This window comes from Penicillium macrosclerotiorum, assembly GCF_028827735.1.
Source record: "Penicillium macrosclerotiorum strain IBT 26536 chromosome Unknown utg000001l_segment0_segment0, whole genome shotgun sequence".
In the NCBI taxonomy this organism is placed as follows: domain Eukaryota; kingdom Fungi; phylum Ascomycota; class Eurotiomycetes; order Eurotiales; family Aspergillaceae; genus Penicillium; species Penicillium macrosclerotiorum.
In genome coordinates, this window is record NW_026643081.1 from 900142 (window position 1) to 921171 (window position 21030).

Consider the following 21030-nt stretch of genomic DNA (forward strand, 5'->3'; position numbering starts at 1 on the left):
AATTGCACAGTTGGTGGGATGTCCTGCGCTCTCAAGTACTTTCTGGAAGAAAAGCCTTGGTATCGCGCTAGAGACGATAGTTTAAGCGGGCTGGCCCTCTTAATATCCAGAGTTAGCCTTAAATAGATCGTCTTGAGCCTGTATTTTTCAATTTTCAAGACTAATAACAAGTAAGCCCTTGGTATCACTAGGAATTAGTCTATTGTCGCTGCGTCGCAAATGCTTACGGAGATCCGGTGCTCAAAACGCTTAAAATCCACATTGTTCCCACCATCAGGCTCTCGACCATCTAGGTTAATCGCTATGTATCAAGAGTTCTCTTATTAGCGCTTCATTGAGATATTAATTCCAAATGTGAAAGATTACTAACTAGTGAACTGGGGCAAGACAATACCTGTCTGCGAAGCAGGTCCAGCCTCTAGGGGATAGTATAAGTGCTAGGGAGGAGACATAGGAAGATAAAGAATAAAAGTTGTCTGAGTATCTCCCTCTGCGAGCGGGGTAGTGTTATATATATCAATTCTGAGCCATCCTGCAGAAAGCCAACTTTCCCATCACACTATTTAACATAATTCGCTAGATCATCGGCTAATCTTACATCACCCACCACACACGTGGACTAACCTAGTTAGGAAGTATTATTTCTTAGCTCAGCTATGGAATTAAATCCAATCATCGAAATTAGAGACATGCTCATTAGTGAGAGATTTCTGCATGCTTGTGGTAGTCAAATGTGACCTCGGATTATCTCAAGGGGAGTCAATGAGTCATTATGAAGATCTAAACCTGATGCTATTGCAGTGACATAGGACGCAACGGTGCATTTTAAAACATCTGAAAAAACCGAATTCCTATTCCCTGATGTTTTGAGTCCTACTGGCCGATACGAACTGATTCGTGGGATCGCACATCCTACACTAATTCCTTGTTTATGGATGCTCGGCCAGAGCTGTTTTTCGGTCACAGGTCAAAGCAGACCGTTTTCGTCGTGATGATCCGGATGCTGGCTCCTGGCTCAATTTTGCCATATTACCTGATATCAAAGTTTCAAGTTTCTTTGATAAGGCCTTGTCATCGACAGTCGTAATTGACAGTGATTCACACTACTGCTCCACACCTCTAAAGTGTGGCGACCTCTAGCACGGAATTTCTTAATCCTGGGATCCAGGGTACGACTCAGCTCTGATATCCACTTGAGCGCTTTGTCCCAGGTGTCAAAAGGGTAGTTTGAATCAGCAATTGTGCTGCGGTCAGTGATTTTGATATCCCTAATGGCTCCGGAAGGGTATATACCGGTGCTGATTGGAACTCTGTCCGCCCATGGTCTATGGGCCCCGCATACCATTAATAGTATAAACGACCTGAATAGATTCAACAGCCGAATCTGGAAGCTGTTCATAAGCTCTTCAGAAGATGCACCACTCCCATCAAATGGTGTTCACTTATATGTCGATGTAGGATACGGTAGCCACCTCGATCCCACTTTTCATCGGACTTTGCACTTTTTATTATGCACTGTCCCACTGACATTAATTCTCGTCATATTGGTTTTTGCCGTACGATAAGATTCTCTTCTATATATTACACTCGCTCGCTCTTATTTTTCATACGGTAAATAGAAGATGACGCAATCTTTATTTAAACGGAGAACCTTTCATGCTGTTTTCAATTGGAGATGCTCAGTCTCTGGTACAAAGATTGACGCGCTAGTTGTCACGGAAAGAATAACCCTACCGATCATAGTAATTTGGAAAAAGCTTGAGATATACTCATGGACATACGTGATTAGACACCACGCGTCAGGGGTGACTGATTGATCACTGAGTCTGAACCCGTGCTGATATTTACTCACTAAGCCTGAGCCCGAGGAACCCACTTATAAAAGCGGCAGCGGCCAAATATGCTTTGGTCTATATAGGTGCATATAAAACCCTAATCCTGGAAAAAGAAAAGGTGCAGATGTTGTACACAGTCATCTACTATATCGAGTTTGAGCACATAATCTCTTCCATTGACTTAGGGTGCCCCAATGCCGAGCCAAATCCATTTCTCGCATTCGTGCTGGATCCATCTAATTGCTATAGATGGCATTAGAAGCATCCTGTTATGTGTATTGGCCCAGGGCCACACTTTGCTTGGGATATCCAGAATAAGAGGAATCAGATCATTCTACCCGAGAACGAGATGCCTGGGTTTGCACCATACTAGAATAGCCATTAACCTCAGCTCAGCGTCAATGTTGTCGTCGACCTTACGTTTCGCTCATACACCCCGATATACTACATGTGTGAGATTCGTGGAAGGGAGAAATCTGCCCCCTCATCGCAATGTCCACCCAGGTAAATTTGATTATTCTTATTATCTGAATCGCTACTGAGCCATTCGAGAAGAATAAGCAGGCTCGACCAGGGAAACTGATAAGTTAAGACTCTCGGTTAGATCGGCCATCGCGGCCCCACTCGGTTCGGCCTAAGATAGAGCGTTATGCCTTTTCCCGATCGCTCAAGCATTTTTATCCCCCAATTTATGTTGCAGGTTTGTTTGGTTCAGGACAATAGAGTCCCACCGCCAATCCGAAATCACATCGTCGACCCCAAAGCCTTAGCGCGCGTCTTCTCGTCTCTCTTTTTTCTCCCACGCTCGTCTCCTCCACCTCCTTTCTTATACCGAGCAGCCTCGGCCCCCCTCTCGTTAATTTGCGGTTGTTGATTCCCACCCTCTTGCTGTACTGAGTTTTATCTATCTGCAAAATATCAGCCTGGTGCTTCGTTTTCTCTTCTCTCAACTGTATTAGGGGGAATGAATGAAGAAATTTATTGATTTTCTCGCTATCAAAACCAGCCTGTACCTTAGGAGGTCTCTACTTTTCGGAGAAACGAAATGCCTGAGACCAAGCCTGAACACTCGACCACGGTCTTTTCGACCCGAATTTCTTACTGGCGTCTATTGACTGATCATGGTGTCCTCACCCAGGAGGTGCTGGACTACGAGTATGCTGGGTCAGGCACTGAGGAGGACCCTTACGCCGTGGCTTGGATCCCCAACGATGCGCGCAACCCGCAACTCTTTAGCGGCGCCCGAAAAGTCTCGATCACTCTCACAGCGGCCTTCGCCAGTCTGATTGTGTCGCTGGCATCCTCGGCCTATAGCGGCAGCTTGAGTGAAATCATTGCTGACTTCCAAGTTAGCACCCCCGTCGCAACACTCGGCCTCTCCCTCTATGTACTGGGATTCGCCATCGGCCCCTTATGCTGGGCTCCCGTGGGTGAAGTCTATGGTCGCCAGATCTCCTTTTTCATCAGCCTGCTCTCGATGGCGGCATTTCTGGCGGGCTGTGCGGGAGCTCGGAATATCTGGACGCTCTGCATTCTGCGTTTTTTGGCCGGGTCTTTTGGCTCGGCGCCGTTGACCAACGGCGGCGGCACCATCTCGGATATCTTCAGTGCGAAGCAGCGGGGGCTCGGCCTTAGTCTCTACGCCGCTGCTCCCTTTCTGGGTCCGTCCTTGGGTCCGATCATTGGGGGGTTTCTAGGCATGAAGGCTGGCTGGAGATGGGTTGAGGGTCTGTTGGCCGCCACAGCAGGATTCGTCTGGATCCTCTCAACTGTGCTGACTCCAGAAACCTATGCGCCGGTGCTTCTCCGCAAGCGGGCTTTAGCCCTTTCGCGTGTAACGGGGAAATTCTACCGGAGTAAGATCGACATGGAAAAAGGCCCGGTCTCGGCGAGCGAACTCTTGAAAAAGACCTTATCTCGGCCCTGGGTCCTGCTTTTCAAAGAGCCGATTGTTCTGCTCTCTGCAATTTACGTGGCACTGGTATACGGTACCCTTTATATGTTCTTTGCAGCCTTCCCAATTGTGTTTGAAGATATCCGGGGGTGGAACCCCGGTGTGGGAGGCCTGTCCTTCTTGGGAATCATGGTCGGGATGATCATCGGCATCATCTACACTCTCCCAGCCAACCTGCACTATATTAAAGTCCAAGGCGAACATGGAGGCTACGCGCCCCCCGAAACACGGCTGCTGATGTGCATGCCGGGGGCATTGGCCATCCCGATCAGCCAATTCTGGTTTGCCTGGACGAATTACTCGTCCATCCACTGGATTGTGTGCATCATCGGGACGGCGCCCTTTGGCTTCGGGGTGATTCTCATCTATCTGGGGTGCATGAACTATCTGATCGATTCGTACACGCTCTATGCGGCATCCGTCCTGGCGGCGAATGCGGTGCTGCGCTCCATCTTCGGCGCGGTGCTGCCCATCGTCTCTACCTGGATGTACGACGGCGTGGGGATTCACTGGGCACCGTCGATCCCGGCCTTTACATCGCTCTTGTTCATGCCGTTTCCTTTCTTCTTTTATAAATATGGGGCGCAGATCCGTGCCCGGTGCAAGTATGCCGCAGAGTCGCATCGACACATGCAGAAGCTCGTAGAGAATACTGCGCAGGAGCGAAAGGAGCGAGCGTCCACAACCATGCCCAGCAACCCTGTGGGCATCTCTCCACTGGAAATTGAGCGGGTCTCGACGGTACAGTCCGTGTAAGAGCGTGATGACCTCCAGATTGAAGATCCGCGGACGAGACCATGCGGGCATGCACATAGAAACCGTATAGACTTCATTTGAAAATTAGCCAAAGAATGTTGATTGAATATTGATAAGCCAATAACGAAGGCCCCATGGCTATAGAAGAGCAATCCTTCTCATGATTGAAATTTATTTTAGAAGACTAATTCAATGGCTCGTAGGAACTATTGACCAACTGCCTCTCTGCTTCAAGAGGGTGTGTGGCGTCACATGATCTCACCGCCATCGGTTATCAACCGGCATATCTGAACTTGCTGTTCGCAATTTTTAAGAATTAGCAATGCAGGACGCTCCGGGGGCGGCTATGTGCCATGTGGCAGAGCACTCGTTGCCCAGGCGAACTAGGTCTGGCTGTCTGACATGTCGGCATCGCAAGAAGAAATGCGACGAAACGCGCCCAACCTGTACAGGCTGTCATCGGAACAATCTAGATTGCCTGTGGGAATCTCGTGCTTCGCTCTCAATTCCCAGGTCGCGTCGCCGGTACTCACGTCTGGCGGAGAAGATGGTTCCAGGTCAAGCGTTTGAAATGATGAGCGTATTCTCCATTGTCAAGCCGGATATTCCTTCGCGCTTGCTCGGTCATTTCCTTCACGCAAGCCCAAGATGGTTGTCGACCAGAACCGGATCACTCCGAACCGACTATCTAGAATGGCTCTATCCAGCTATATCGGGGAGCTCCCTTGTACTAAAGTGTATTTACACAATAGCTGCCGCGGATCTGGTCAAATATCACCGTCACGACTTGGAATTACAACATGCTGCCAAGGAATACTATGGACAGACCTTGTCCGAGCTTCGAAATACAGTAGAAAGCGAGATGTTCTCTCCCTCGCTGGGTATGCCTCTTACTGGTACCAACTTTAATTATGCTTGCCCCTGGTCTCGATTACTGGTACTAATTCGTGCGTTAGATTACAATCCGCTTGCCGTAGTGCTGTTATGTTTGCATGAGGTACTGTCGTTTGAGCTTGCTAATATCTTGCTAGAGCTTCCATTGCTAACTATGGCTCTTCTTTTCAGACTCAAAACTTTTCCGCAAGCGAGAGAATACTCCCACATCTCAATGCTGCGGTCATTTTACTGCAAAATCGCCTTTCCTACGGATGTGCGGACACAAAGCTACGTGGCTTTTTGTTCGAGATTTTCTGTTACTTCTTTTCCTTGGCCGCATTCTCCCTTGGATCCAAATTGTCTCTTTTTCAGGCTTGCCCAATCTTTAATTCGCCGTCCGTGATCTGGCACATTCAACGTGGCCACATCATGGGGACTTCTCAACACATGTTCCTCACAATCTACCGCATCTCTATACTCACCCAGGACCTGGCCTCTCACATCTCCAAAAAGGTACGGAAGGCAAAGAGTGAACTCATATTGATCGAACGAAGCCTAGACTCGTTTCAAGGAAACTCGAACGTCGACAAAAGCAAGGACTCTGGTGTTATCCATGATGCCATAACATCGGAAATGTACCGATTGGCATGCCTGATCCATGTAAAGAGACTACTTGCCCCAGATATGCCTGATGAAGACGCCACTATTCAACTCCTAGTGGCGAATTTTATAGAACAATTGCAACAACTCCCTTCGGATTCGCCGGCTCACAACATTCTGAGCTGGCCACTAGTGGTAGCAGGATACTCTTCAACTATCAAAGCTCACCAAAAAATTATCTCCTGGAGACTGTGTCAAATTCACCAGGAGTGGCAGTCAGATATTTTCTCCCTGAGTGCGACCTTCCTGCAGGCGACATGGAGAAAAGAGAGGGGTATGAAGTGTGCTCGCTCTGAGTTGACGACCGTCGAGCGTTCGACCAAAAATTATGCCTCTATCTGGCGAAATCTACCTGTTATTTTAGCTTAAGACTATAATGAAACAATGTAATGCAGCTTCATCCGTTCATCAGAGCTTAGAATGCAATCCCGAGATTCGACAGGACCGGAATACTCAATCTGAAGATAGTGAATTACGATGAATGGCGACGATGATGATGGTATAATTGATGAGGTGCCTTCAATATATCGTCTCGAAGCGACTTACTCTTGAGAAAGAGGCAGGGAAGTGTGGGCTGGTGGAATCAAAGCGTATCGTTTTGTAAAAACATTTGCACTATTCCATTTTGGGCTTTTAATAGCCGCGCTTCTCTGAAGCTTATGAATCTCCCCGAAAAGGCCCCGAGAGTGAATTGTATTGGCTACTGCAGCTGAAGCTACACGTAAATGGCCTAGACGCTAGCTTGAAAGCCGCTAATTGTATCGCTTCCAAAGCAGCGAGTGCAGAATGCGTGTTCACAATCTAATTACGGACAAGATTCCTGTGGGGCCAAGGTGAGCGAGAGCTCCCTTAAATCCGAAAACCAAAAGCCGTGAGTGAATAAGTTGTTTACTCGGCCTATAAATATTCAAACAAAGCGCATTCATATGAAATGTCAAGACGGTTTGAATTGTTCGAACAATCTTACTTCAACATCAATTTATTCTCTCTTTAACAGTGGTTATGTTTCAACGCCATAATGCTATCCGATATCGATCAAAAAGATAATTTGGCCCGCATGAAACGGGGTGATCTGTACTATGCTTTCTCTCCTGAGCTTATTGCTGCACGCAAAAGATGCGGAGCTATCGTTGGCAAGCTAAATCGTGCTGGGGAACTATCCCGGCGAGAACTAGCTCAGTACTGGAAAGAGTACGTCATAAATATCAAGTGACCACAATGAGCGGCACATTCAGATCATTTTTAAGACAGAAATACTAAGTTATGAGTGTTGAAGAATCACCAATGATCCACGACCTTTACCGGCTGCAGGCAGCACAGATGAAGAGGAAGATGCAAATCTTCGTGATTACCCGTGGATTGAACGACCTATCAATATCGACTACGGGACTAACATACGTGTTGGAAGCGGCGTATTTATCAATTTCAACTGCACTTTTATTGATACATGCATTGTGTCTATTGGAGCTCGCACTCTAGTTGGCCCCAATGTGTGTTTCTTCAGTGGCACCCATCCTTTGGACCCAGATCTTCGCAATGGAACCAATGGACCAGAGCTAGGTCGTCCAATCAACGTGGGTGAGGATTGCTGGATTGCTGGAAATGTCATCGTCTTGCCCGGAGTAACTATTGGCGACGGATGTACTATCGGCGCTGGAAGCGTGGTCACAAAGGTATTTGTTTTCATTCACACTGAACTATCGCTGAAAAGATGTCTCATGAGTTCTAACCTGGCGTCATGCTACTACACATAGGATGTTCCAGCCTGCCATGTCGCAGCCGGCAACCCGGCCAGAATCATTCGCAAAATTGAGCGCAGTAGCAGCTCAAAATCCGTTTCAAGCTAGCAATATATTGCTGAAACTTATGTTCATGGGATCCAAGCAACATTCACTACTACAGGTTTGCTACTCTATTTAGATACTCCAGGCTCGCACCCGTCTAACGCTGTATGGAGCTATAGCGTCAATCAAGCCAATCAGAGATATTTCCCTAATCCGAGGAGCCCCTCTTCTTTTCGAGTGATCGGCTTGCTGTGATAAAGGAAAATGGAAGATCTATTGTCAAATTCATCTAAATAAACTGTACCCTCAATGTGCTATTTTGACGCTCCGCTATACCCTTATTGCGCCTGAGTTTTGCCCATTATGCTTGGGAGATGAAGGGAAAGAACCGGATAGGAGGTTTCAGGAATGGCTGATCAAGCCAACAGTTCTCAATCACATTGACAATCATTTGACGCCTTGAAAGCTTCCACTACATTCATCTGTCCTCATCCATGTTGCCAGGAGAAGGATTGTAATGACACTATGGGTCTTCGTGGCCATTTCTTCGATGCGCATTCTATTGAAAAGCCTCTTTCCAATTGGATCAAACGAAAGAGAAGTAGCAGGAGCCGGAACTCGAGCTTCATACCGATGTTTCTTAGCTGTTTACCCGCAGATATTCAAAAAGATTCCGAAGGAGAAGAAAATTATAGTCTGCCAATCTTTGCAGAAACAAGCAAATTTGACGTGGAAGAACTTATAGAGGAACTCACGCATTTCAATGATAATTAAATACGGTGTGAGGGGGAAGAAGGGGGGGGGACGTGTGGCCAACACGAGCGCATTATTCAATGAGTATCTGATTCAACTGGTATTTCCATACTTGAAGCCATACTCTACCAGCAATGTTAAAAGACGTGTTCATGTTATTTCCTTCTGCAGATAGAGATCTCCAGTCCTGGCCAGCTAAGCAGATGTTGATCTGTACCGACGTAAAAATAAAACGTGGAATTGGCATCTGCAGACCTATCTCAACCCATGAAAATGTCACATGGCATGATGGGCTTTACAGCTTCCACAGAAACTCTCCATGACGTGCAGCTCTCTGTTCCGATATCATAGTGGATTAGTTTTCACTGGATAGGAAAGTTTGCGGAACCACCAGGTTCGGAGACAAGTACTTATTTCAGCGTACCAGTGACTTGTAAATAGTCGAGCGGCAGATTATCGACAGGACCGCTGATACCGTATGCGGGACTCCAATTTTCCGAGAAACGAATCCTGCCAGCGAAAACACCTTGAATGTCTCCCTAGCGCACGGGGATGATGGAACAGATGAGCAATTAGGTACCGTCCTTAGATAAGAGGAAGGTAAATGCAGACTTGTCTCCTAGGCTGCTCTGAAAAGGAATGTGAAGCAGCCAAATATCCATGTGGTTAGATGGGACTTTCCAACTCATAACAATAGGTGTTATTCAACGTGCTATAATAGGCCAGCAAATATGAGTAATAAGCCAAGGCTTGGGAGACTTGATTCAACCAGTTGATCTAACTTGCGTCCTCTTTCATTTCGAAGGACGTCATACGCATTGGAGGACGTGAAAGTTTCAGCCAAAGTTCATTATCCGAATCGTCATCATCACTATGCAAGAGATCAGTATCCGCGCTGCCATCGTAGATTCCGTTGTATTCCCACCAGTCTTCTTTAATCTTCTGCGCAGTTTCAGTTGACAGCCACATGTATTTCTCCACAACTCCCGCTTGAACCGGCAGGCCCCCATAGATACCAGGAGAGTCTCATTCGCCTCTGGAATGCATCCCCCAAGGGACAATCATATCAGTAAATTTGATGGAAGAATGTGCCGGGGTATCTCTGGGCTCCAAATCAGGCTGTAAACTTGCTTCCACGGTGGTATCGTAAGGGTTGAACTCTGAGATTTCGTTGCTTCCAATGGAACGCTCCTTGACAAATTCCTCTAGGTATTTGAGGTAGAACGGGTTTCTGCTCTGTTTAGCAGCCTCGAAGAAGGACTCGCGGGGAGGAGGCTTCAGCGACCAGAAAAGAAATTCGTAGTCACAAAGTATGGCGGTGATCGCAATTTGGTGTCTCATGGACGGGACGGACATTTGCGAGTCAGCTCATTACAAGTGTTCGCATGAGGCCTTACTGACCACCAGATAAGCCAAGGTAGGCAGTCAGAGTCATCGTCAATGCCTGAGATATCATTGTTCATAATCTTGCGAGCGTTGATCGCGGTGCGAATCTCGCGACACTCGCGCTCATTGCCTTAGCTGAGCAATTTACCCGGGATAATGATTCGCCTAGGGTTGTTTTCTAGCTGATATGCCCACCATCTAGCGAAAGTTGTGTGATGATACATTCCACGAAGAATACAATTGTATTCAGATTCCTTTCTGAGTCTACGTGGGTGCATCAATCGAGAGTATCTATCCACATTACCCTCCACGCAGCTACTTGCGTAAGAAGGCGTTTCTCAACCGGAAGATCATATGGAAGAGGCATCCACAATTGCCCAGAGTCTCCTGGGCCGAGTGTAGAATTGTGTTCCTTTAAGCGGATATTTTGCAACCCGATAAATCCATCCTCCTCGGTGTCAATATCATCTGCAGTCGTGTCTGGCAAGTTTTTAGGAGGGAAAGCACGCTGTTCCAAAGCCCGCCGAGGCTTCATATTGCCATTCAGAAACGCAGGTATTTGTGGGCTTTCAAGATTAACAGATCGAGTGAAATCATCCATAACAACGTATCTTTGAGGGGCTGACATAATTATTTTGAAGATGTCGGCGTCTTCGCTAAGATCGCGGGCTTCTTCAGCAATAGATACGTCCGGCAGAAGATCTAATTCTTTATAAAGATCCGTAAACCAAGCAGCAGCACATGCACGGCCGACTTGATAGCGCATCGATGGATATCAAAGGGCAACCTCACGGTATGTTTCTTCCGATGCAGGTTCTGGATACCAGATGCAGTATGGCTGAGTGGTAGGGTCTTGCATCTCAGGAATAATATCACTCATTATCAGACGAGCATCGCGGGCGCGCGCAAATTGGTGAGCATGGCTATCGTCGCCAGAGCATAGCTCGATAATTGCCGGGCTTGTGGCAAATTGGAGTGAATCACGAATCCCACGAATGACTGCTCTACGATGCCAAAAAGAGCTTAAATCGGATGGGACCCTTTCTCCCTTTATTGCTGCGATGCATTGGTTGAGGTCGTACTCAGCCGGTTGTTTCCTGCTTATGTCTGATTTTTTGGATTTGCCATAACTATTGACTGGTAGGTCCGTGGAAGAAATGAGAGCTTTCCCCTGTAGCCTGGGTAGCTGCCATGAAGAGAATAGCGCAGGGACGTGAGGCTAGCAAATACCGGGGGTTGAAAGAAAGAGTGGAGAAGGCAGATTCCGAAGGCAGATTCCCAAAAGGTGGAACGTACTGTGCTGACTATGCTCAAGCGAGAATTTATAGGCTAGGCCAATAGCAAGATTATTGTAGTATTAGGGCGCTAAACTAGCAAAGGCAGAACTATCCGCATCTAGTAATTCACAGGTCCGCCGTTTACATCTAGAATATAGACCTGTGAAAACGACGCCGAAAATGACAACCACTGGCGCCAGAAACGGCCGCCTTTCCACCCGTAACTTTAGGACGGGCGAGCTGCTCCTTGACCCCCGGTCTGTTCTGCCTTTATTCTGCACCCATCTATGACCGTTAGTCACCCTTCTGTAGACGCTCAACTTCAACGATTCTTCCCCCCGTTTTTCCACGGGTGACCAAAACGACGCTGAAAATGGCTCCCCTCTGCATTCAAACCCGACGCCCCTCCGTTTCGCCCAGCCTTGCCGGGCGCCTATAAGATGCAGCGTTCGCCCTCTCTTCCGGAGTCTTTCAACACTCCTACATCACAATAGTAAGTAGGTATATATTCTGCCACCTAGCAGAACATCACTACTAAGTCTGATTTTAGGAGATTTTAAAGTATTATGATATACGCTATAATAATCTAATAGAAAAAAGAAAAGTTATTTAATATTTAAGAATCAGGAAGGAGTCCTCTATTACCTGATGTAGTTTTTATTTGATGAAGTTAATTTTTAAAGGGAGGGTTTTAGTTATATGTTGCTCCATAGAAACTCTGGAATGGAAAGTCATTCGACAGTGGCAGCTTTAAAAATTCAAACCTCTGCGGATGTTCTCCACTGTTGTCCTCGGAGATATATGATCCACAGGATGCAAGAACAAGCTATCCAGGAGCTGCTGATGATGGTACCCAGCCAACCAAACCCTACGGAATCGATAGCTGGATTGATCGCAGCAGCAACCCCAGCACCTGGAAGGGATCTGAAAATCGCCATGGCAGCTCTCACAGTCGCCGGTCTATACGACTTGAGATCAACAATCAACGCGGCGATGACGTTGGTTGCCCCTGTGGTCGCGTTCCCCAAGAAGAAAAGGAGGACGAGGGGACACGAGATGTGAACGTCACTCACCACAGCCCAACTATAGGCTACTGTCAAAGCGCATGCCAGATATACTACAGGCAAAGCAATATCCAACCGAATTCGTTCAAGTGGTAACCTTTCAAGGTCCTCCTTGATTTGTTGATTGGGATTTATATCCATCCCAGCTTTCTGCCCAAGACGTCTGAAATTCCAATCCGCGAGAGACCCCACGCTCCAACGGGCTGCAATAGCTCCAGTTGCCCAAGGAATGTAGCACAGGCCGATGTGCAGGGAGTTGAGATGATATTTGCTGCCCAGAACCAACGGTAGGCTGATCTCAACCACGATCTGCCCCCAAGAAATTAGGGACCAGAAAAAAATGAGAAATCCCACCTCCTTGCTTAGAAGAACTTTGAAACAATCAGTTGCTTTTGGTGGCTTGGAAAAGACCGTCAGGCTGTCATAGTCAGGAGGACTTTTGGACCGGCGGTAGATGATAGGCCTATTCCACGAGGGAGGTGATATGCTGCCATCGCCAACTACTGCTCGACAAGTTTCCGGGAGGTACGTGGCGAGTAAGACGAAAACCACCACTGAGAAAATGACAAGGAACCAGAAGACACTTCGCCATCCCAAAGTTTTGCTGAGGATTCCTCCGATTATGGGACCCGTAGATGTGCCAACCGTGCTACCCACAGTGACATATGCCATGTACTTTCCACGTTCGGCTCGAGCGACAATGTCAACTACCAGAGCGAATGTCGGGATAAATACTCCAGCGCTTCCTACACTCTGCAGGCACCGAAGCAGTATAAGCGCTACATAGCTTCGCTGGAGAGCCAGGCCGATGGTCGCCAAAATGAAAATCAACATGCAGACGAGCAATATGGGCCGTCTACCCTTCTGATCTGAGATACTGCCCGTAAATAAGGGAGCTATTCCTTGCATCAGCTAGAGCAGATTCAAAGTTACTTGTGATCTCCTTAAATTGAGTTTGCTCACAGAGCTTACCATGTAAGATGTTATTGTCAGATACATCTTGGACGGCGCAATATCCAGGTCTTTGGATATTGGATATAGGGCTGGATAGTAGGCAGTGCTGGCAAAAAGCGCGCTTGTGTTGACTGACGCCACAATCAAGATGGTGGCTATCTTGGCTCGCTCTGACAAGACCGTATATGGCTTGTGTGGGACTCCATTGACGGGTCCCTGGACGCCACCGCGATTGGGCGGTAATATTTCATTTTCGACATTCGCGATCGAGGACTCTTTTCGATCGCTTGCGGAGGGATCCATCACGATTTAATATCAACTTTGATTGAAATTAACGAAATTTACACTGCCTCTGACCCTGCGAGTCTTTGAGCACACTCTGAAAATGCTCCCGGGTACCTGCTTGAACGTGAAACCCCAAGCCAGGCAGTGTATTTTCTTCCCATGGAATATCTGCAGAGTATACAGATAGTGCGCAGTGGGAAGGGTGTCGCTTGCATCCAAGGTTTATAGGAGAATGGAAGCTCAAGTGCTTGGAATGTGCAGCGGAAGTCTATCATTCGCTCCTTGCGCTGCCGATCAACAAAGCCACCACACTATATCCACAGCTGAGCATGGTCAAGGTTGCAATAGTACGTGCCCCTATATGCATAAGGTACGGAGCAGATCAATTAATCCAAATCCACCTTGAGCCGCCTTGTTAAGGGGTACATTCAGAGGTAAACCTTTCAAATGCGCGGTCCTTGAGCTAATCATCCTAAGGCGAAGATGCGTACGCTTTGGTAGTCTCAAATGTGTATCTCACATACCGAATCGTGATAACCGTGGAATGCATATATGTTACGTACATACAATATGGTCGATCAAGAAGTGACTGAAAGAATGTAATTGCGGTGGCTGCAATGAGAGAGGTCTGCGCTTCTGAGATTGCGGTGGAAAAGAAGCCACCTGTCAACTTGCGCATTAATCAATACTAGCATTGTGGATGGTCCCGGACCGCTCATGTGTACCGTGGTGTCAACCTGCAGAAAGCAGATCTGTAAAATTGAGAAACGCGGATCAGAGGTAAAGTTGAGGCTGATGAAAAATTTCCTGGAACGATAATTGGCATGCACGGAACCCTTGAACGTCCAATAGATACCGTAGATTGATCTTTTTGTGGAACGTATTGGCATCGGAATTTTCACAAGCAGACCAGAAGGTAAGACAGCATGATGCAAGTTTGTGATCGGGCCGTCCCTAGCATCCATGAGAGGTGATCAATCATCAATGCGACGTCAGACTTAGCATGCTCGCCCTCTTTCTATTTAAAGGTCAGAAACCTCGGGGTTAGAGAGGAGTGCAAGCCTGTGCTGCATGATTCAATCCCTTTACTCCGCAGAACCTTAGGACCACTCCGCTATCTTGCACACGAATACAGTCTTTGCCGCCGAAATGACAGTGAGCACTCTCCGGGTGTATCTTCCCAATGACCCCCTTCTGGTCAGGCTCCTTGAGGCTGCTCACCGAGCGTCAGTTTCGAAAAAGGTCATCCTGGACAAGCTCGGATTCGAGAAGACGTATTCCGATTTGCTTGGTGATATTGTGCAGACGAGAGACGCACTGTCCCTGTCGCTTCCACCATGGGTGCCGTCCGAAGTGGGACCTACACCTGAGAAAGACGTGCACGTTGGGATCATTTCACAGAGCGCTTATGAATTTCTGGTTGCTTTCTTCGCCGTGCGAGCCGCTGGAGGGGTGTGTGTTCCGCTAGGTGATGAGCTGATTTCAACTTTTCTGCCGAGTACCCTCTTCTCTGACTGATTGTGCTACAGGCTCAGGGGTTTTGCCTGAAGAAGGTCATTACTTACTTCAAAAGGCAAAAGTGAGCACCATGCTAGTCGGCAAACACTTGGAGCAATCCAGCGAACAGATTGCCGCCTATATCAGAAAGCAACCCGAATCCTTACCTCTCCGGCTCCTGCCCATCTCCTCAAACGCAAGGGGTATTCCCAGTTCCCAGCTAGTCGTTGACAATTCTATTTCGGTGAATCCAGCTGGCCCAGGAATGATTATGTTCACATCGGGCACCACTGGTCGCCCCAAAGGAGTGATCCTGCCGAGGGTCCTATTTAGTGAAGTGAAGGGCTCGGGAAATGATCAAGTTGCACTAAACCATCGTCCTTGCCACTGGATCGGAGGAGCTCGGACCTCAGTGGATGCCATTTTGACTGGGAAGACTCTCGTGAATATTGGAGAGAAGAGGGCAGAATCTCGAGCGCAGGCCGTTATAGAGGTTCTCCAAGAATACCGCATCACAGATGCGGTTTTCACACCAGCCTTGCTCCGTTGGATGAAACAAATCATGTTAAAGGGAGGAAACCCGACACCTGCTCATATCAGAGCGGAGCGTGGCAACCCTTTCAGGCATTTATCTTCCATAAAATGCGCCGCGGGTATCTGTGAGCCCTCGACAATATCCTTTTTGACTTCATTAACCGGGCTACGCTTTGAGACCATCTATGGAGCGACAGAGCTTGGGGGACTGATCACTGTAGGCCATTCTGAAGTAAAGGTACTTTCTCACCTTTGTACTTCAATCAGCACTAGATGCGTTAACAACATGTGTCCTAGGGATCGATTGGGAAACCACTGCCGGACATTGACATCAAGCTGTCTGAAGGCGATCGGGGTGAGATACGAGTCAAGAGCGCGAGGATGTTCATAGGGTAAGTCCTCACCGACAGCTCCAGGCTATGGACTACTGTAGATGGTAGCCAAAGTGTTAACCTGTCACCACCCTGATTAGATACATCGGCGATAAGGCGGCCACGAAAGCAGTATTTGATGAGCATGGCTACTACAAAACCAACGACTTGGCTGAATACAGAAATGGCGAATACATCTTTTGTGGAAGGGAAAACACTGATTGTGAGTCTTCTCCAAACCGACGATCTTTGGGAGCAGTCGAGACTGACGTTAGCGTGATATAGTTGTGTTATTCCGAAACTATGGGTTTTCGAGTATGCTTGTGGAGAACAGTATCTTGGATCTGGACTACATTGCAGAAGCCTGCGTAGTAGCCGTACCAGACCACGCCTCACGCCAGCTTTGCGGCGTTGTTGCTCGAATGACACCCGATGTCGTGGCAGCTGGTCGGCAGATTGACTTGAGTAAAATTCGAACCGATCTGTCAAACAGGAACGTCCCACTTTATATGCTTCCTGTTGTCCTGAAAACCTTGAGTGAAGGCGAGCCATTGCCGAGAAATGTGTCGGCAAAACCAATGAAACGCGATATTCTCGCACGATACTTTGGCTCAGTTGGCGGCATCCCGCCCACCTCCCTCCCCACCGGCGTGGAACGGTTTGACTTGCCAAAAACTGGAAACTCCTGTATACAACCCTGGGATTGGTGTGGTATGCAATCTGCATCTGTATAGAACCAATCGCAGATAAAATTAGGATACTCAAAGGTTACATAGAATTCAAATGTCGGTTCTGTATACTATGTAGCGCTGGGGCTTGCATAGAGTATAAGAATTACTTATATATCAGAACTGTTCTTTATCTCTCTAGATCTTCTAGAAAGCTATATTAAATATAGGCTTTTTAATAAGAGATAGGAAATAATTTAAAATTAAAATATAATATAACTTAGTATTTCCTAACGTAGTAACCAAACTAGATCTATATAGATAGATCATTATTAATTCCTTACTGAAAAGTTTCTAAAATATCATATATTAGATATGAATATCCAAGATACTAATATAGGAATAATCTTATAAACGAAGTTCTATAATCAATATATAGTAACTAGGTGTTACGGAACATGCAGCCTCAGATAACCAAGGGGCCATGACAGCCAATCGTTATCACCGACCTCAGATCACGTGCAGTTGGGTATAGTACGGGATCCCCGCATGGGACCCGGAGGAACCATTCCAACCATGGAGCCGAAAAGAGCCTCCCGCTAACTAGAGTCACAACGAATACTTCTTTACTTGGTCTCTACTTCCCGGTCTGACGGCAAGCGACACGTGCCGACCCGTCCGTTCGAAGAGAAGGACCTGTCCTGCGACAGGAACGGAAGGAACTGGATATATGCGGGTTTAGTCCCCGTGGGACTATAGCTTCGGCCTTGTTTGTATCAGAATAAGCTTAGTGTTGACTTGAATCCAATGGTTGTTTTCGCACTTGAGAATTTTTATCCTTGTCTCGAGCGAAATTTGCAACATTATTTGAAGTGCTTTGTGATTCTAACACTTTTCTATGTTAACCTCCGCATAGATCGCTGGACGGTGGTTGATTAGCCTATGTTATAGGGTAATACATTTGTTTGCAATATATTAATAATAACTTATATAATATTCTCTTTGTATTATTATCTTCTAATAGGAGGATTAGTCGCTACCTTGCTAGCAAATCGCTATAACGGACAATGCCTAAGTCGGAATCCTGACCGTGTTTTGTATTTTTATCCTTGATCACGCTCTTAACTTTATCTAGCGCGGACACGGTATCTCTGACCGCCGATATTAGGGTATAGTGAGGTTAAAGCAAAGGGTTGTCTACTAGAGCCTTGAGGAGAACTTGTATATAAGGAGTTGCTTTATAATGAGATTCCTCGTAGTAAGGGGAGACCTCCCCTTCGATATAAGGATATAGGCGATCCGGATCGTTTCCGAAGTTAAAAGCGTTGTTTTTATCTACTTTTCTAGATTTTGCCTCTACGTTATCCCTAAGAAATCCAAGTTCTTCCTAAGGTGTTTGTTATAAGTACTCTGTTGCGCGAATAACTTACTTACTTTGAAATGCTTTAGTCGCTTCGTCTCTCTCGACTGGGTCCGGGAACCTGTCTAAATAGATAGCTGCTTGGATTTACCTGAAATTCAAGATTATATCTTAGGGTAGAGCTTTTTTAATAGCCTCTTCAATTTTTCTAGCATTATTCGGTAGGCTTAGGATTGCTTCTATTATCTTAGGCTTTTCCGTAGGTATTATTTCCCTCGACGACTTTTCCTTATTATCCGACTTATCCGACTCAACAGATAGTAGTAGAGGATATAAAGATTAGTCCTCGGGATCGCAGTCCTGCGCCTAGCTGCTGTTTGATAGTCCTAGCATTTTTCCAATTTTTTCCGAATTTAATTTATTTCTGAAGTTAGCTAGTGAATTCCAGGAGGGACGAGGTCTACAATGGGTAGCAAGCCTTGCATAATCCTGGCAGTCTCTGGCAGTATTAGCAGTTTTGAGCAGGGATGATAGGAAAGAGCACCGGGGGAATTAAGTTTCCCTGCAGAATATATCAAAAATGCCGAGGAGATAATTACATATATCAATCTCTACCGCTCAGTTTACTTCCACGGCTACCAAGGGCTCTACTAGGTATCTCATTATCGTTCTTTTAGCCACAAATCCACCCTATTTAGTACAGTAATTCATTCCGTCCTTTGTCCAACAAAAGTACATGTACAAAAGCGGTCACTTTCCAAATGTCAAAGGTGATCTAGACACATGAGCTTAGGCTGCGGCAAATTCGCATCCGCAAATTGCGGATTGCGGATCTAGGTATTGGATCCTCATCCGCACTAGCTTAATTCTCGCTTAATTATCTCTTTAGAGACTATTTTCTCAGTCTTCCGCAGCTTACAAACCATTGTTCCGCATTGAAAGAAAAGCATGTTTTGGCTCCTCCCTTCTTGCTTGTTAGTATCCTTCACTATCTTGGTAGGAAATCTTGAAAATTCTATCATAGTCAGAAAGAGACAGTAGTCATGCTCTTATTTTATGAGTCTTTTCAAAATTCTTAAAGTATGTGGTTGGCAAGAGGTCTTTTTGTCCAAATATGCCATAATTGTGTAAGTTACAACGCAAATACTCACATATCTTCTTTTCCAGGCACGCTATCATCAGACTCTGGATCCATTATCGATTTGATTCGTCGGATTATTCTGGCAGGATTTCCGGCAACGAAATGGAAAGGTGGAACATCCTAGTTGAGGTTGTGAGTCCCATAAATCTCTCCAATGAGGGGAGTGCAAACATATACCTTGGTAACGACTGAACAAGCGCCCACTGTGCTCCCACGTCCAACTCGCACCCCACCTAGGATTGAAACACTCGCGCTGATCCAAACATCATCCTCGATATGGATTTCTCGCCCTGATTCTGGTCCTTTGAGTCCACGACGCTCTGCTGGATCCATAGGATGAAGAGCACCATATAGGCTCACATTGGGCCCAAAAAGCACATTCTCACCTATGGTGATTAGGCATGTATCAAGAACGACGAGATTGAAGTTGAGGAAAGTTCCTTTTCCCACTTTGAAATTCAGGCCATGATCAACAGAAATTGGGCCGTCGACATATGGATCTGTATCATCAAACAGAGCTTCGTCTTTCTTGGGGCTTGCTGCCTCTGCCGGGAGTAACCGAGTATCTCCAATGATGCTAAATGATCAGCAGCCAGTATCTGAAAAGCAACGGCTGTAGAAGTCTGAACAATCACTCACTTTCTCCATAGTCTGACCTTCTCACGGCGCGAAGCATATGCTGCTGTGTTGAATTCTTCACATGCTCTTTTGCAGCGTAATCGATTCTTTTGTAGTATATCGTCTCCCGCATGATACCATTCACCGCGAAGCATCTTTTCCCATTCAGGCGAGGATGTCATGTTGTTTGTTACTACGAGGTCTTGTAGCGTCCAAATACCGTTGACGACTTAGGAGACTCAAATTAAGGTATTTGCGAGCAAGCATGAGCTAGGCGACAAGAAGACCAATTTATTACCGCGAGAATAAATAGTAGCAAGGCCTAGGCTTTTAATAACTTATCCCGGAGTATCTTCGGAGTAATAAAATACATTTACCCCAGTCTCTCTTGCCTTTACCCCACTGAACATTGTCATATCGTCGCTATAATTCTGTTGACCTGTATCACTTTTCTCCACAACTGTATGTAGGTATTAGATAGAGACTCCTAACTGTATGAATTACATGGCTTTCTCATACGACAGAAATACATAGCCACAGGGCGACAAAATATGTTCATGACAATATGAGCTCACATTCTGAATGAATGAATAACAGTTCCAACCAGACGTTGATACAAACTATTTGGAAATGACATTTTCGATTTTTTCTCAGTCTCATCAGAGGTTTATCAAGTATATGTCCAGATGCCGTCTAGAGAGTAAGAAGTGCGAATTGTGATATATGGAGACCAGGCATTCGAAGGTCAAGGAAGTAATAGAGGCAGGATGAGTAGTGCTGTTTCCCAGCTGTAAGTGCTTGCACGAGTTTAGATTATTGGTCTGATCAGGTCCTCTTATCCTCCTCCCAGGACGCTCATGACTCTCCCATGAGCTATTTGGGCATATATGCATGGCATCGTAGACATCACGTTCTCACCTCATTCTACTTAAGGTGATAAGGATAAAAAAGTTTAAATAAGTAGAATAGCTTTAGCTATTTTGTAAATAGACGTATAAGAGCATATAAATTTTCACAGATAGATCTATAAAGTGACCAGTCAAAACGAAGGGAAATCTGGAAGCAAATTAGTAAATAAACTTTATCATATTTATTCCTTGCAGACCTCCAAAAGCTGGCCAATCTGTCAGGGGAGAATGCTTCTGGGAATATCAAGTTTTGAGGCAAGGCAAATTGTTCAATCTAACAATATCCAGTACAGACATACTACTCAAAAGGGAAGATTGTCAAATCAGAGGCAAGTGAATAACGCCAACG

General features: G+C 46.2%; 8 protein-coding genes across 8 annotated transcripts; 4 read left to right on the top strand and 4 right to left on the bottom strand.

Moving 5' to 3' along the window:
- Nucleotides 1-2880: 2880 nt before the first annotated feature.
- On the top strand, nt 2881-4545 carry N7462_000287 (MFS transporter; the record flags this gene model as incomplete). The annotated part of the gene is made up of 1 exon (XM_057072013.1): nt 2881-4545. One exon carries the CDS (start codon nt 2881-2883, stop codon nt 4543-4545), a length of 1665 nt encoding a protein of 554 aa, XP_056938543.1.
- A 1305-nt stretch (nt 4546-5850) lies between these two features.
- On the top strand, nt 5851-6450 carry N7462_000288 (Zn(II)2Cys6 transcription factor; the record flags this gene model as incomplete). The annotated part of the gene is made up of 1 exon (XM_057072014.1): nt 5851-6450. One exon carries the CDS (start codon nt 5851-5853, stop codon nt 6448-6450), a length of 600 nt encoding a protein of 199 aa, XP_056938544.1.
- Nucleotides 6451-7099: 649 nt separating this feature from the next.
- Nucleotides 7100-7928, top strand: N7462_000289 (sugar O-acetyltransferase; the record flags this gene model as incomplete). Its single annotated transcript, XM_057072015.1, has 3 exons — nt 7100-7272; nt 7358-7754; nt 7836-7928. The coding sequence occupies 3 exons, from the start codon at nt 7100-7102 to the stop codon at nt 7926-7928; spliced, it is 663 nt and encodes a 220-aa protein (XP_056938545.1).
- A 1467-nt stretch (nt 7929-9395) lies between these two features.
- N7462_000290 (uncharacterized protein) lies at nt 9396-9974 on the bottom strand (the record flags this gene model as incomplete). Its single annotated transcript, XM_057072016.1, has 2 exons — nt 9396-9643; nt 9746-9974. The coding sequence occupies 2 exons, from the start codon at nt 9972-9974 to the stop codon at nt 9396-9398; spliced, it is 477 nt and encodes a 158-aa protein (XP_056938546.1).
- A 307-nt stretch (nt 9975-10281) lies between these two features.
- Nucleotides 10282-10770, bottom strand: N7462_000291 (uncharacterized protein; the record flags this gene model as incomplete). Its single annotated transcript, XM_057072017.1, has 1 exon — nt 10282-10770. The coding sequence occupies one exon, from the start codon at nt 10768-10770 to the stop codon at nt 10282-10284; it is 489 nt and encodes a 162-aa protein (XP_056938547.1).
- Nucleotides 10771-12039: 1269 nt separating this feature from the next.
- N7462_000292 (uncharacterized protein) lies at nt 12040-13602 on the bottom strand (the record flags this gene model as incomplete). Its single annotated transcript, XM_057072018.1, has 2 exons — nt 12040-13257; nt 13318-13602. 2 exons carry the CDS (start codon nt 13600-13602, stop codon nt 12040-12042), a joined length of 1503 nt encoding a protein of 500 aa, XP_056938548.1.
- A 1131-nt stretch (nt 13603-14733) lies between these two features.
- Nucleotides 14734-16720, top strand: N7462_000293 (ANL family adenylate-forming protein; the record flags this gene model as incomplete). Its single annotated transcript, XM_057072019.1, has 6 exons — nt 14734-15036; nt 15114-15163; nt 15205-15853; nt 15913-16007; nt 16088-16209; nt 16272-16720. 6 exons carry the CDS (start codon nt 14734-14736, stop codon nt 16718-16720), a joined length of 1668 nt encoding a protein of 555 aa, XP_056938549.1.
- Nucleotides 16721-19167: 2447 nt separating this feature from the next.
- On the bottom strand, nt 19168-19955 carry N7462_000294 (sugar O-acetyltransferase; the record flags this gene model as incomplete). Its single annotated transcript, XM_057072020.1, has 3 exons — nt 19168-19275; nt 19333-19732; nt 19795-19955. Coding segments are annotated over 3 exons (669 nt in total), but the record flags the coding sequence as incomplete, so codon positions are not given.
- Between the last annotated feature and the right edge of the window lie 1075 nt (nt 19956-21030).